At 34.9% G+C, this 14,239-nt stretch overlaps 2 protein-coding genes across 2 annotated transcripts in view; both read right to left on the reverse strand.

Moving 5' to 3' along the window:
* bol (boule homolog, RNA binding protein) overlaps nt 1-14,239 on the reverse strand; it is a 52,101-nt gene that overhangs the window by 19,589 nt on the left and 18,273 nt on the right. The gene's annotated exons all lie outside the window — the stretch shown is intronic.
* LOC149897869 (uncharacterized) lies at nt 10,570-12,499 on the reverse strand. The gene has a single exon (XM_090115937.1). It carries the CDS (start codon nt 12,234-12,236, stop codon nt 11,496-11,498), a length of 741 nt encoding a protein of 246 aa, XP_089972063.1. The 5' UTR covers nt 12,237-12,499; the 3' UTR covers nt 10,570-11,495.

The raw sequence follows: 14,239 nt of genomic DNA on the forward strand, positions 1-14,239 counted from the left end.
ACATCGTTCGAGTACCACGTGAATTAAATGGACAAAAGTGATTTGCATTTGCATTAATGAGCAGGATATTCATCTGTGCGACGAAGACAAAAACTCGCGTGAGTAATCTACACAGCTATCGCTGCTTTCAGTAGCTACGCTAATTACTACCTTACGCGGGAGACATAGCTCATACGTTCCACAGTCCACTTACTTAACCGTATTCTATTATTGTTTACGATGTCTATCCAGCGTTCTCCGCCAGTTTCTTGTACTCAACTTAATACACCGAACGTCATAACGCAATATAATTCAGATTCGGCCCTAAACCGTCCATGCAGTCGGGATACAGATGACAATTACTTCAATATCACCAAACGCCAAAAACGAAGTCTTGCTGAATGTCCTATGCCGTCCCCTTCGTCGATTTTGGACATAAAAAATATGTTTACTGATTTAAAAGAACAACAGGATCGCAAGTTCGAATCTTTAACTAAAGCTCTCACTACGATTATCACCCAAAACCAAGACATACAAAAATCGGTTGAATGCATTACAAGCCAACATGAAGAATTTTTATCAAGAGTATATGAATTAGAGAATGAAAATAGGGAACACAAAAAGAAAATAGCCTACTTGGAATTTAAATTAGATCAACTCGAAAAATCAGCCCATTCCAGCACAATTGAAATAAGGAATTTGCCTATACAAACAAATGAAAACAAAGAATCTCTCTTCAATATTGTGACCGGTTTGAGTTCAATATTATGTACTGATTCAACTATTAAACCAACGGACATTCGGGAGATATTCCGCACAAAGTCTAACGCCGTAATAGTGGACTTTACAACAACGCATCATAAGGAGGAACTTTTATCAAGTTATTCTAAATTCAATAAATCGAAACGCCTTACTAAAGATAAACAGTTAAATACAGAACATATTAACCTATCGGGCGCGCCTCGTAATATATTTATCTCGGAATATCTATCCTCTAAATCACGAAAGGTTTTTTACATGGCTCGGCAAAATGTTAAAAACAATAAGATTTTTAGCACTTGGACAGCCCACGGAAAGATTTACATCAAGAAGAATCAGAATTCGACCCCAGTCCGTATAAACGAAGAAGCGGATTTATTGTCAATACTTGCATGACTAGTCTTCTTACACATTAGTTATAAATATTTTCTTTTAATTTTATTTCATCTGTATAAGATTCTTAAAATATCTATTCAAGGATATATTATCTACTTGGAATATTGTACTGTTTTAGTTTTTATATTATACAATTTTTACCTACCAAATCACTTAAAATCAATTACACCACTCCTTACACATACACAATATTATACACACAACACTTATACTATCCTATATACAACGTTTACATTTACATCATTACAATCTCAGTTAATAAAACTCAAACATTGCCATATAATAATTATTACTAACACTATTGTGATAGCCGCTGCTAGTATGTCTGATCGGATTATTTTATTTTATTTTTTCTATATATGTGTAGCGGCCTATGCCGCTGACACCTAATGTTCATTTAAATTATAATGACCGCTATTGAGAAACTTAATTCCGATCTAGACAGCATCCGAGTGGCTAATGTTATTACCTGCAATGTTGAGAATATTAAAAATCATATTGGCACAAATAAATTTAACCTTAATCTACTATCACAAAATATCCGCAGTATTAATTGTAATTTTTCTAATCTACTGACGCTTATACATAGAACCGAAATAACCTGGGACGTTATAGTACTAACTGAATGTTGGCTCCCTTCTGCGCGACACATTCCAAACCTTAACAACTACAGCCATGCATCATCTACTTCTCATAAAACTCAAAATGAAGGAGTCGTTATATACTTTAATAAAAACCTTCCCATAACTCACGAAGAACCTTATATATGCGATGCTAATTGTTTAATGTTATCTGTCAACTCTGAAACTTGTATAATTGCTATTTACCGCCCTCCAGGCCAAACCAATACTTCAAACTTTGTCAATTCACTAGAATCACTTCTAACCAGACTTAACTCTTTCAAAAATATAATCATATGCGGTGATATCAACATTGATATCACACCGAACACAAGCGATAAACGTTCATTTGAATATCTTAACATCCTAGCTAGCCATCGAATTCTGCCAGGCCATAGTGTTCCCACTCACGGACGAACATGCCTAGACCATGCCATGATACGCTCTAGCTTAAATGTAACATGCCTAATAATTGAGTCATCTATTACAGACCACGAATGCGTTGTTATAAGTCTAAATTTCAACATGTCTAATTATAAATCTAATCATGTATGTCATTCAATTGATTTTGATGGGCTTGAAAATGACTTATTAACTACTAATTTTCAACAAATTTCTACCTTCTCCGACGTTAATCTAGCTACAGATAAATTTGTATCGCTTTTATACCAACATATAAAAAATAACACGCGTATAGTCAAAATCCCATCAAGGCAACGGATCTTTAAGCCATGGATCACAAAAGGGCTTTTGCGTATTATGAGAAATCGGGACAATCTATACATTAAATCAAAAAAACATCCGACTAATGAAACTTTAAAACTCATTTACAAACGTTACAGGAATTTCTGTAACTCTTCATTAAAAAAAGCAAAGCGCAACTATGATAAGCAAGCTATACAAAAAACTAAGGGTAATACTAAAAAATTATGGACAACTATCAAGGAAATAAGTAACTGTGATAAATCTGTTAATCATAATTCTGCTCTTTTAAATTCATGTGATCCCCAAAAAAGCGCCAATGACGTTAACCAATACTTTTCTCGCGTAGGCGAAAATTTAGCAAAACAAATTATCGACTTAAATCATAATGCGTTTCCACAGCAGCCACCTAACCACCTTCCTGTTTTGTCCCCACCTGTAAATTCCTTCGTTTTACTTCCTACAGACAATGACGAAATCTCTCATGTTATAAATGGTTTAAAGAGCGACTCTGTAGCTGGTAGTGACCTAATTACAGGAAGAATTTTAAAGAAGTACAGTAAACTTTTGACACAACCTATCCTACATATCTGTAATCTTGCCATGGATTCGGGCACATTTCCGAGAGCATTTAAATCAGCCCTTATTACTCCCATTCACAAAGGAGGCGATAGAGACTGTGTCAGCAACTACCGACCTATATCCATTTTGCCAACTCTTTCCAAAATTTTAGAGCGACTAATCAATAAAAGACTAATTAATTTTCTAGAAGTAAATCACCTACTATCATCCAACCAGTTCGGTTTCAGGCGCTGCAAAGCTACTGGCGATGCTGTGCATGAATTAGTTGACTCAATTATCACAAATTTAGACTCTAAAAAGAAATGTTTAACAGTATTCCTAGATCTAGCTAAAGCATTTGACACGGTCTCTATCTCTCACTTGTTGTATAAATTGGAACGATTGGGTATAAGAGATAACTCCCTAAAACTATTGTCTGACTACCTATCTGATAGACGACAACGCGTGAAGCTCAATCATGACGTGGTTAGTGGGGAATTGTCGGTAAATTATGGCGTTCCTCAGGGCAGTGTCATCGGCCCCACCCTTTTCTTGGCTTACATAAATGATTTGTGTAACCTACCTCTTTTTAATGGGAAGATCGTATCATTTGCCGACGATACCGCGCTATTTTTTGTTGGTGACACTTGGGACAATGTATTTAAATATGCTCAGGATGGATTTAATAAAGTCGGGCATTGGCTACGCCAAAATATTCTAACGCTAAACATTTCCAAAACTAAATATATGGTCTTCGCTCATAAGGTCAATCTACTACCACCTCCTACACTCGTCATCTCAGCTCATACTTGTCCCCCAAATCACGTGAACTGTAACTGTCCTGTACTAGAGAGGACTGAAACTATAAAATACCTCGGTACCACTATCGACCAACTTTTATCTTTTAAACCCCATGTAGACACTCTAGTCTCCAGACTGCGAAAATTGATTTATGTTTTCAAAAGTCTTACACATGTTGCTGACAGAGAGGTGATAAAAATAGTATATTTTGCACTTTGTAATTCACTGATAGATTATTGTGTTACATCTTGGGGCGGTTGTGCAAAGTCACACCTTATTGAAGTTGAAAGAGCTCAACGTGCTATCCTTAAAGTGAGTGCTGGACTTCCATATCGTTACCCCACGTTAGAGCTCTATAGAATGTGGGGTGTGCTTTCGGTCAGACAAACATTCATACTTCACACCATTATGAAGCAACATTCAAAGCTGGTGTTTGACCCCACTTTACTCAAAAATAAGCGCCGTAATAACACAATTTGTTCATCTGCCACCTTTTCATCAACTCATTCACATCATTTCTTTTGCTTTTTGGGACCCTTTCTTTATAATAAAATAAATAAGAAATTAAACATTTATCCCTTGAACAATTACAACTGCAAAAAGACAGTTTCTACTTTTTTAAAATCACTGGATTACCAACAAACCGAAGACCTTCTTAAACAACTCATTTAAAATTTCTGTGGGCTTATCTTTCTACTGCAAATTAATAACGCTTTATGTAAACTGATATAAACATATAATCACACCTACACATACGATTAATCACACAAACACATACACTTGCGCACACACTTACACACACACACACACACACACACACACATGCGCTTACACACACTAGCATACTAGCACTAACACACTCACATTCATACCTTTTAGATTTGGTAGAATTAAAATTAAATATATATATATATATACATATATATTTTTTTTTCTTTTCTCTTTACTTTTTTGTATTAGTGTTTTTAAGGTGAAGTTGTCTTCTGATAAAATTTGTAAAACTTTATGCATTTTGTAGGTACGTAAACTTGTGTATTCTCGTATGATATCCGCGAGAGGGGCTGGTGACCTGTACCTCAGACTTCTATGTAGTCTATTTCAGGCACCAGTTTCTCACAACGTTATCTTCTACTGTACATTGTGTAGTATTAATAAGTTTTTGTAACCTTTCTAATGTTGTGAGAAACAAATAAAGACGATTTTATTATTATTATTATTATAGATAATATTAGTATAGGTACATCTATATCTCATATATAAAATTCTCGTGTCACAATGTTAGTCTGCATACTCCTCCGAAACGGGTGGACCGATTCTCATTAAATTTTCTGTGCATATCGGGTAAGTCTGAGAATCGGCCAACATCTATTTTTCATATGTACCACGGGCGAAGCCGGGGCGGACCGCTAGTAATATATAAAACTCAAAGGTGACTGATATAGTGATCTATCAACGCACAGCCCAAACCACTGGACGTATCGGGCTGAAATTTGGCATGCAGGTAGATGTTAGGACGTAGGCATCCGCTAAGAAAGGATTTCCCGAAATTCTTGTGGGAATGGGGAAAAACGGGGATGCACGTACAAAGTCGTGGGCGGAAGCTAGTAATACAATAAATTTGACGAAAACGACATATTATTATTATGCTGAGTATCTCTATCTTTGCATCATTGTGTGGTTTTATATTTCATAAATTTTAGTTACTTATTATTTTTGGAGTTCATGGAGTTGTATTTCTTTCCCTTGCCCTCTTTGAAATTCGATAGCTGAAGTGGGTGACCCATATTTTAACCAGGTTGTAACTTGAAAAAGGTAAAGCTAAAACGTATGTACGAATCTCGAGTATCAAACATTTTTATCCTCGTCCTCGATTTAAATATATCCCGATATAGTACCTATATGTAGATTCACAATTTACATAATATCAAATCAATATTTTTATATAATAAAATTGTAGAAAAGTGATGTCTGTACAATGAAAATATGTAGAAAAAAATTAGCAGGTGTTATTATTAAATCGATCCCGAACCCGAAACTGTAGTTAAAAATTTTTTTGTCTGTTTGTCTGTATGTTTGTGCACGCTAATCTCAGAAACGGCTTATCCGATTTAGATGCGGTTTTCGCTAATACAGGGAGAGGGAGAGGGAGGGAGCGTGAACATAAACACCGATCAAACAGTTCCGGAGCTTTCGCGTTATATACCAATAAACATTTCTACACAGCACATCCAAACAAAATACGGCTTTATAATATCAACAGAATAGTTTAATTTACAAAAACATAAGCTATATAACCTCCTCAAGATGCATATCATAACCTCGTATGTTGACAAGCACGAACTCTTAATTAGTAAGTATAACTTGATGCATACTTAAAGATCGTACGAGTAACTTAATCTAAGTTCTCAAGAATAAACTACACAGTTTCATACATATCTAGATATACTAGCTGTGCCCCGCGGTTTCACCCGCATTGCTCCGCTTCTGTTGGTCTTAGCGTGATGATATATAGCCAGCCTTTCTCGAGAAATGGGCTATCTAACACCGAAAGAATTTTTCAAATCGGACCGGTAGTTCCATAGATTAGCGCGTTCAAACAAACAAACAAACTCATCTTCCACATCAACTTCAGCTTTATAATATTAGTATAGATAAAACGGAATCGCTACATATATTAAAATCTACGATACATTCTCTCCTGGAGGACAGATTGGAAATTTCTCGAAGAATATCGTGCAATCTCTTGCATTTTCAATCTTTAAGCTTTGCAAAGTTATCACAATATCTTAGATCTTTACGAGAATTTTGCATTTTTCTTGCTCTTTTAAATATGCAAACTGTATAGCAATATAAGTGACTGTTAATTGTAGTTTATACGTATTTTTTGATTATTTACAAAAATAAGCGCATAGTATACTTTCATATACTTCTCCAAAACAGCTAAACTGAATTTAGAAAGTATTTTCTCGCAGATAGCTAGATGATGTTATAACAAATACTATTTTTTAACAACTGAAAGGTTCTTATTAAATTTTTTTTTCATCTTCATTGTATAACGAAAATAAACGGTAAGTCTGACTGAGTCGTATAAACAATAAATAAATACAAATGTTTTGGGCAAAGGGCTGATTTTTCAATCCTTGGTTAAAACTTATTCGTCGAATCCATACTATATCACTACATAGGTAGTATAAAACAAAGTCGCATTCTCTGTCCCTATTTCCCTATGTCCCTATGTCCCTATGTCCCTTTGTACGCTTAAATCTTTGAAACTACGCAACGGATTTTGATGCGGTTTTTTTTAATAGATAGAGTGATTCAAGAGGAAGGTTTATATGTATAATAACATCCATTAAATAGTGGAGAAGTACTGTTATTTTTGAGGTTTCTAATGTGATGTCGTAAATTATTACATTTTATCCGCTTACATTGCAAACGCAGGCTGAACCCTACGAGTTTTATCAAAATAATTTACTAAGTATTGTACACATTGAAAAGGTCTACAGAAAAGTCCGCGATGGCATATGTCTATCTCTTATGGATAACCCACAATAACTTTTTTTTGTCATTTACTTTTTACGACAAATAATGGCTAATTTTCGAAGCGATTTTAACCAATACAGCATTAATCCTTAACCAATTAAATACCTTGAATACATTGTTCATTTAATATAGATCTATATGGCCCTTTACACCGTATGATTTAAGTGAATATTTTCGAAGATATTACAGATTTAAAAATTGCGGGGCGTACCGTTTGCGGCGATACCGGCCGGCCGGGCCGCTATGTTTTTATATACAACGTTAAAAGTTTTTCTGTAGTGTATTTAGTATCAGCATTGCACCCGTGCGAAGCCGGGGCGGGTCGCTAGTAATATTATAAATGCGAAAGTAACTCTGTCTGTCTGTTACTCAATCACGCCTAAACTACTGAACCAATTTTCATGAAATTTGGTATGGAGATATTTTGATACCCGAGAAAGGACATAGGCTACTTTTTATCCCCGGAAAATGTCGCAATCCCGGAAATCCCACGGGAACGGCAACTATGCGGGTTTTTCTTTGACTGCGCGGGCGAAGCCGCGGGCGGAAACCTAGTAATTTATAAAACTACCATTTTAAAAACGTATTCTAATTGCCCGTATTTGACAGTTTACGTGACATTTTAATAGTATCGTGTAATACTTTATTGGACGAATAAGTTTTAACCAAGCATTGAAAAATCGGTCCTTAAACAACGGTTGACGACGCGGTTGGCGCAGTGGTAAAGTAACTGCCTACTAAGCCGACGGTCCCGGGTTCGATCCCCGGTCAGGGCAAATATTTGTGTGATGAACTCAATTATTTGTTCTTGGATCTGGGTGTTATTATCTATATATGTATTTATAATATTATATTTATCGTCGCCTAGTACCCACAACACAAGCCTTAATTGAGCTTACTGTGGGACTAGGTTGATTTGTGTAATAATAAATAAATAAAATAAAATAAAAAGCCCGTTTATTTCCAATCCACAAGTTGATACATATAGTTTACATATACTTAAAGCTATTTTCAATATAAAAACAAATTACACTATTTCTTAGCTTAAAATTTAATTACTAATACTTAATTAATTTATTTTTTCTATTTTTTTCATTTTAGATGTAACATTCTATCACAGCTTGCTTATCTATCAGAACCATTGATCGGAACCCCTTCTCGGGTATAGGCCTCCTCCAACTTTTTCCAGGTATCTCTGTCCATTGCCTTTGATCTCCAGTCGTTTCCTGCTATATTTTTTATATCTTCTATCCACCTTTTTTTAGGGCGTCCTACATTTCTTTTTCCCTTCGGCCCTTTCCATATAGTTGTCTCCAGTGTCCATCTTTTATCCGTGCATCTTGCTATATGTCCCGCCCATTGCCATTTCTGTTTTAGTGCAAATTGTAAAGCGTCAATGATTTTCGTCTTTCGTCTTATTTTTTCACTTTTTACTTTTTGTATTTTTCTTATTTTAAGTATACTCCTTTCCATTGCTTTCTGGCATGCTACTAGTTTACTTTTTAATATCGAGCTGTATGTCCACGTTTGGCAACCATATGTAAGGGTAGGTAAGACACATGTGTCCAATACAATTTTTTTTAGATGAAGGGGGAATTCGCCTTTTAAAACTTCCTTTAAGGACCAGAACTTTTTCCAGCTTATATTAGTTCGCCTCACTACCTCTAGTTCTTCGCTTTTGTCTTCGAAGGATAGTTGTTTGCCCAGGTAGATGTAATTGCTGACATATTCAAGTGGCTTCTCATTTAGGAATATAGCATGTCTGTGGCTGTTCGTCAGTATTTTTGTTTTGTCCTCGTTCATTTTAAGACCTACTCTTTCACTTTCTTCATTAAGGTTGTTTATCATTTTGTCCAATCCCTTACTTGTTTCAGCGAACAGAACAATATCGTCTGCGAATCTGAGGTGTGTAAGTTGAGCTCTGTTAACTCTTATGCCATCGGACTGCCAGTTAAGATTGTTAAAAATGTGTTGTAGTACCATTATGAATAACTTTGGTGAAAGCGGGTCGCCTTGCCTTACTCCTCTGCAAATCGATATATCCGGACCTCGAGACTCTAGTTTCACCTGACTCACACAACCCTGATAAATATTTTTCAGGACCTTTACGTAGTTTTCGTTTATGTTACACTTGCTTAGTGATTCCCAAATAGAATCATGTGAGATCGTGTCAAACGCTTTGGCATAATCGATGAATGCAATGTATAGTGGGCGGTTGAACTCCTGGTATTTCTCCATCACTTGTTGTAATACGTGCATATGGTCTGTAGTAGAGAAACCTGAACGAAAGCCTGCTTGTTCTACAGGCTGGTAGTTATCGATTTTCGGAGCTAGCCGGCTCTGCAGAATTGACGCGAACAGTTTGTATACACTTGAGAGCAGACTAATCGGACGGTAATTAGAAATATCTTGAGGGTCACCTTTCTTGTATAGGAGAATTATATCAGATCTTTTCCACTGCACTGGCACCTGACCAGTTTTCAGAACCATGTTAAACAAGTAAGTAAGTGGGCGAGCCAATAGGTTAGCGCCAGCTTTAAGTGCCTCATTTTGTAGACCATCTGGACCTGGACTTTTGTCTGGTTTTAGTTTTTTAATGTGCTTGATGACTTCCTCTTCATTCACTAATGGGACGTCGTTAATACTTTGGGAAGTCGCTGTTGCTACATCAATTGTATTAGTAGTAGAGTTGGATTTTGTGTATAATTTTTTGTAAAAATCTGTAGCACAGTTCAAGATATCTTTTCTAGTTTTTGTTACTTCAGATGTCGATTTTATGTTTGGGATCCAGGTTTTATGGGTTGTTAATTTCTTGTAGGCTTTTTTTGTGCTTCTGTGTGTGTTTAGATTATTCTCAATTATTCGGTATCTATGGTCTTTGTAATCTTTGTTAATCGCTTTGCTTGTAGTTTTAAATAATGTGCTTAGTTCTTTCTTCATTTCTTTAGACTTTTGCTTCATTTTTAAAAGTTCGGTTCGTCTCGTGAGAAGAGCTCTAGTAGATTCGCTAAGTATTTCGTTGGTAGTTTTTAATTTTTTATTTTCAGATCTGCGTGCAAGGCTGACAATGATGGCGTTAACTAATTTATCGTAAAAGGTTGGAATATGTTCTTCTTTTTGTGTTTCTATTCTAAGTATGTTAGTCTCTAAGTTTTCCAAGTATAGTGATATATCTTCGTTCGTTTTAAGTGGTTTAGGTTGCGCTTTGAAATATGTTCTGCTCTTTTTTGTTAGGTCTAGAATATACGTAGCTCTAACTAAGCGATGATCAGACCGGAATCCAAGGCCATGTAAAACTTCTACGTTCCTAATCCTTGCGGGTTGATTCGACAGTATAAAATCAATTTCATTTTTAATGTTACCACATGGTGATAGCCAAGTCCATTTGCGGTTATTTCGACTTTTAAAGAAGGAGTTCATAATTGTAAGTTTATGCTCGAGTGCGTATTGTATCAGTTTCTCTCCCCTTTCGTTTCTGATTCCATAGCCAAATTTTCCTAGAACAATGTTATCGCTGTCTTCCATGGTAGGTTTGCCGATTTTGGCATTAAAATCACCGATAACGAGTACTTGGTCAGCTGCCTGGCTTTGGGCTACTTGCAAAGTTTCATAGAATAAGTTGATTTCTTCATCGGTGGCCTTTTCAGTAGGTGCGTATACTTGTATTATTGTAAGCATTTGATTGTTGTATTTAATATTTAGTAGTGCAACACGGTCTGAGAGCGCTGTGAAGCTTACAATATTGTCCTTATATTCTTTTTTTATTAAAAAGCCGACTCCATATAAGCCAAGTGTTTCGCCTTTGTAACAGAAAACATAGTTCTCATGTTCTTCGATTACATAGCCCATTCTTCTCACTTCCGCCAGTCCAAGTATGTCAATTTTTATTTTTTGTAGCGTGTATGTTAGTTCTATAAATTTTTGGTATGTTGATAGTGATCTTACGTTGAATGTTCCAATCCTTAGAGTCGTCTGTAGCAATTTTTTCTTTCTAGGTATTATTTTGGTATTAGTTGGAGGGTTGTGGTCTTGTTCCCCCACGGGGACCAGCCGGCTTGGGGGAGATTGATTTTTTATTCTAATTTCTTTAACTATTCTATTTTGTTTTTGTTTTCGGTCGCCGGTTGCTGATTGCTATTGTTTTGTTGTTGTTGTTGAGAGTGTTGAAAGTGAGTTTGAACGGCCTCTCATCATATCAAAAGCGTTTATTCTACTATTTTTTGATGTGCTTGGCATTTGTTGCTTCTTTGGCTGTGCTTCGACTTGTGGTGATGTTGATTTTTCTCTCTTCCTTTTATCTATGACTTTTGAATTTTCTTTTACTATGAGTTTATCGTACTTTATGTAAGCCAAGTTTCCTTTTTGTCTTTCTTGCATTAGTTGGGGTTGCAGTGACTTCCTAATTTCTAACGTTTCTTTAGAGTAGTCTTCTGTTATATATAATTCTTTTAATTTCTTTTTATTTCTCATAATTTCGTTTTTTTTCCATCCACTTATCAATGAGAGAAGTAAAGGCCTTGGTTTCCCATTTTTATTTTTTGTTCCAATCCGAAATATTTTATTTATTTCATAATTTTCTATGGTTATGCCTAATTCTTCTATGAAACACTTTTTAATGTATTTCATTGCATCCAGTGTCGACTGCTCCTTTTCAGCTAAACCATGAATAATTATATTATTACTCTTCTTTTCTCGCTCTAGAGACTCCACCTTCTTTTCCAGCTTTTCTACTTTAAGTTTGAGTATATGGTTTTCTTCTACAACGGGTTTTAATTTTTCTTCCATTTTTACGAGCAATGTGTTGGTAAGTTCTGACGTTTGATTCTGCATTTCAATCTTCATCTTGTCGAATAATAGTTGAAATTGTTCGTCCATAATTTATGTGTAATTGTATAATAATATAAAAAATAATCTCCCCTTTTTTGTTTTATTTTTTGTCAATGGCAACACTGCAATCGGCTAAGAATGTAATTTTGACATCTATGTGTCAGCTGTCTTATGACAGTTATGACTTATGATTTATTTGGTATCAAGCTGTTCTAACCTCAATGATTTGCCAATATTTGTTGTTCAATCTTCCTTGTTAATCCAGTAAATAGCGCGTTAAATATTATTACAATCGCTCAATCACACTAAGATTTTTCTTTGGATATAGTAATATAGTTGAGACTGTGACTTTATACTATTATGTGGAATATTTTTCACGGAGCAATGACACTTTGATGTTTACAATACGAAGTACCGGAACCGAAAAAAAAAATTGTGTAATAATGTCCTATAATATTTATTTATTTATTTATTATTTATAAACAAGCTAATTCCTGGACAAACAAGACAATAATAGTGCGTAATATAAACTCTGCATAATAATGAAATTATCCAAAATATTCGATACGAATTCCAGTCATTTTGCACGCAAATCTGTGGTTATTAACAGTCTTATGTTATGGTATTTTGAAGTTTTAGTAACCGCAGTTTTGAGGACGTCCCAAGTCCCCGCTAAGTCCCGGGAATTAGTAAAGCTACCCAATAAACTATATATATAGATAGTAATATATATAGTTTTATATAGTATTAGATATACCATATATAGTGTAAGTTAGTTTTTAAAATATATTTTATGATATTTTGTGTCACCGTGTTCTTTCTTTTTTTACATTTTTAAAAGTAGGTACCTTTTTTATTCTCAATGGCAATTAATCCTAACTGTAAAATACTAGCAAACCGGGCGAACTCCGTTTCGCCACCAGAGACACCTTTTCTTTGCTATAAACCTCACGAAGCCCGAGACCTTTCCAACGAATGAAAAATCGTATGGAAATTGGTTCGTGCGTTCGTGACTTATAGCATGAGGAAGGAAAACCCGACTTATTTTATATAGTAGATAATATAGTTACTCAAATATTGAGATATGCATACATTTTAAACAATTTTTGTACAACTCTACATTAAAAAGTTGTAAGTATGTAGTTACCCGAGTACATAAAAACGTCTAAAGCTTCTTGGTCTAAAGCAAAGAAAACGGCTAAGCGAAGATTTTTTACAAAATAACCTTAATTTGAACGTTTCAAGCGAACACGAAACTCCTTCAGAGAAAAAGATATAACAGGGACTGGAGTGTGCATTCCTTGAGAAGACTGGGACTAGGGTTGAGAAAAAGAGATATTATTATAATTTTTTAATATTGTAAAGTAAAGTAATTATCTTCATAATTAATCTTATTGTTTCATAGGTTCATTCGTTAATAAAAGTTTTGTACATTACATTTACATTGGTAGCTTCTATTAAAGGCCCCGGTCATTTATAGAGAGATACATTTTATTGCACATAATCAACAAACGAATACTTTAGATATACAAATGGCCTTATCGTTAACAATCTCTATATAATAAAATTTCAAAATATGTATACAGAGAAAGTTAAGATTAATAGTACTACTAGCGGTCCGTCCCGGCTTCGCCCGTGGTACCTACATGTTTAAACTATCCTATCTCTCAAGTTGGATCGAACTGCACATGTGCTAGGCGTCATACGTCAACGTTGTAGCGGTGGTGCGCATTTCTAGAGTCATAATAAATTATATTATTCTTACTAACATAATTTTTAAGTTATTAATTATTGTTACTTACAAAATGAGTCCCTATTACTTGAATAAATGAATGATTTATTATTATTATTACACATATAAACGTTTATGAAAGATACTAAAATCTCTTACTATGCTTACAGAAATAAGTTTTTCAAGTTATATAACTTCATATTACTATGTATTTTGATTTTTGAACTAAGTTTATCTCTATACTAGAGGTCCGCCCCGGCTTCGCCCGTGGTACATATTTCGCAATAAAAGGTAGCCTATGTCCTTTCTTGGGTATCAA

The sequence above is a fragment of the Colias eurytheme genome, chromosome 24, assembly GCF_061535395.1.
Source record: "Colias eurytheme isolate Ceu_HAF_F1 chromosome 24, ilColEury1 Martin Lab GWU primary, whole genome shotgun sequence".
In the NCBI taxonomy this organism is placed as follows: domain Eukaryota; kingdom Metazoa; phylum Arthropoda; class Insecta; order Lepidoptera; family Pieridae; genus Colias; species Colias eurytheme.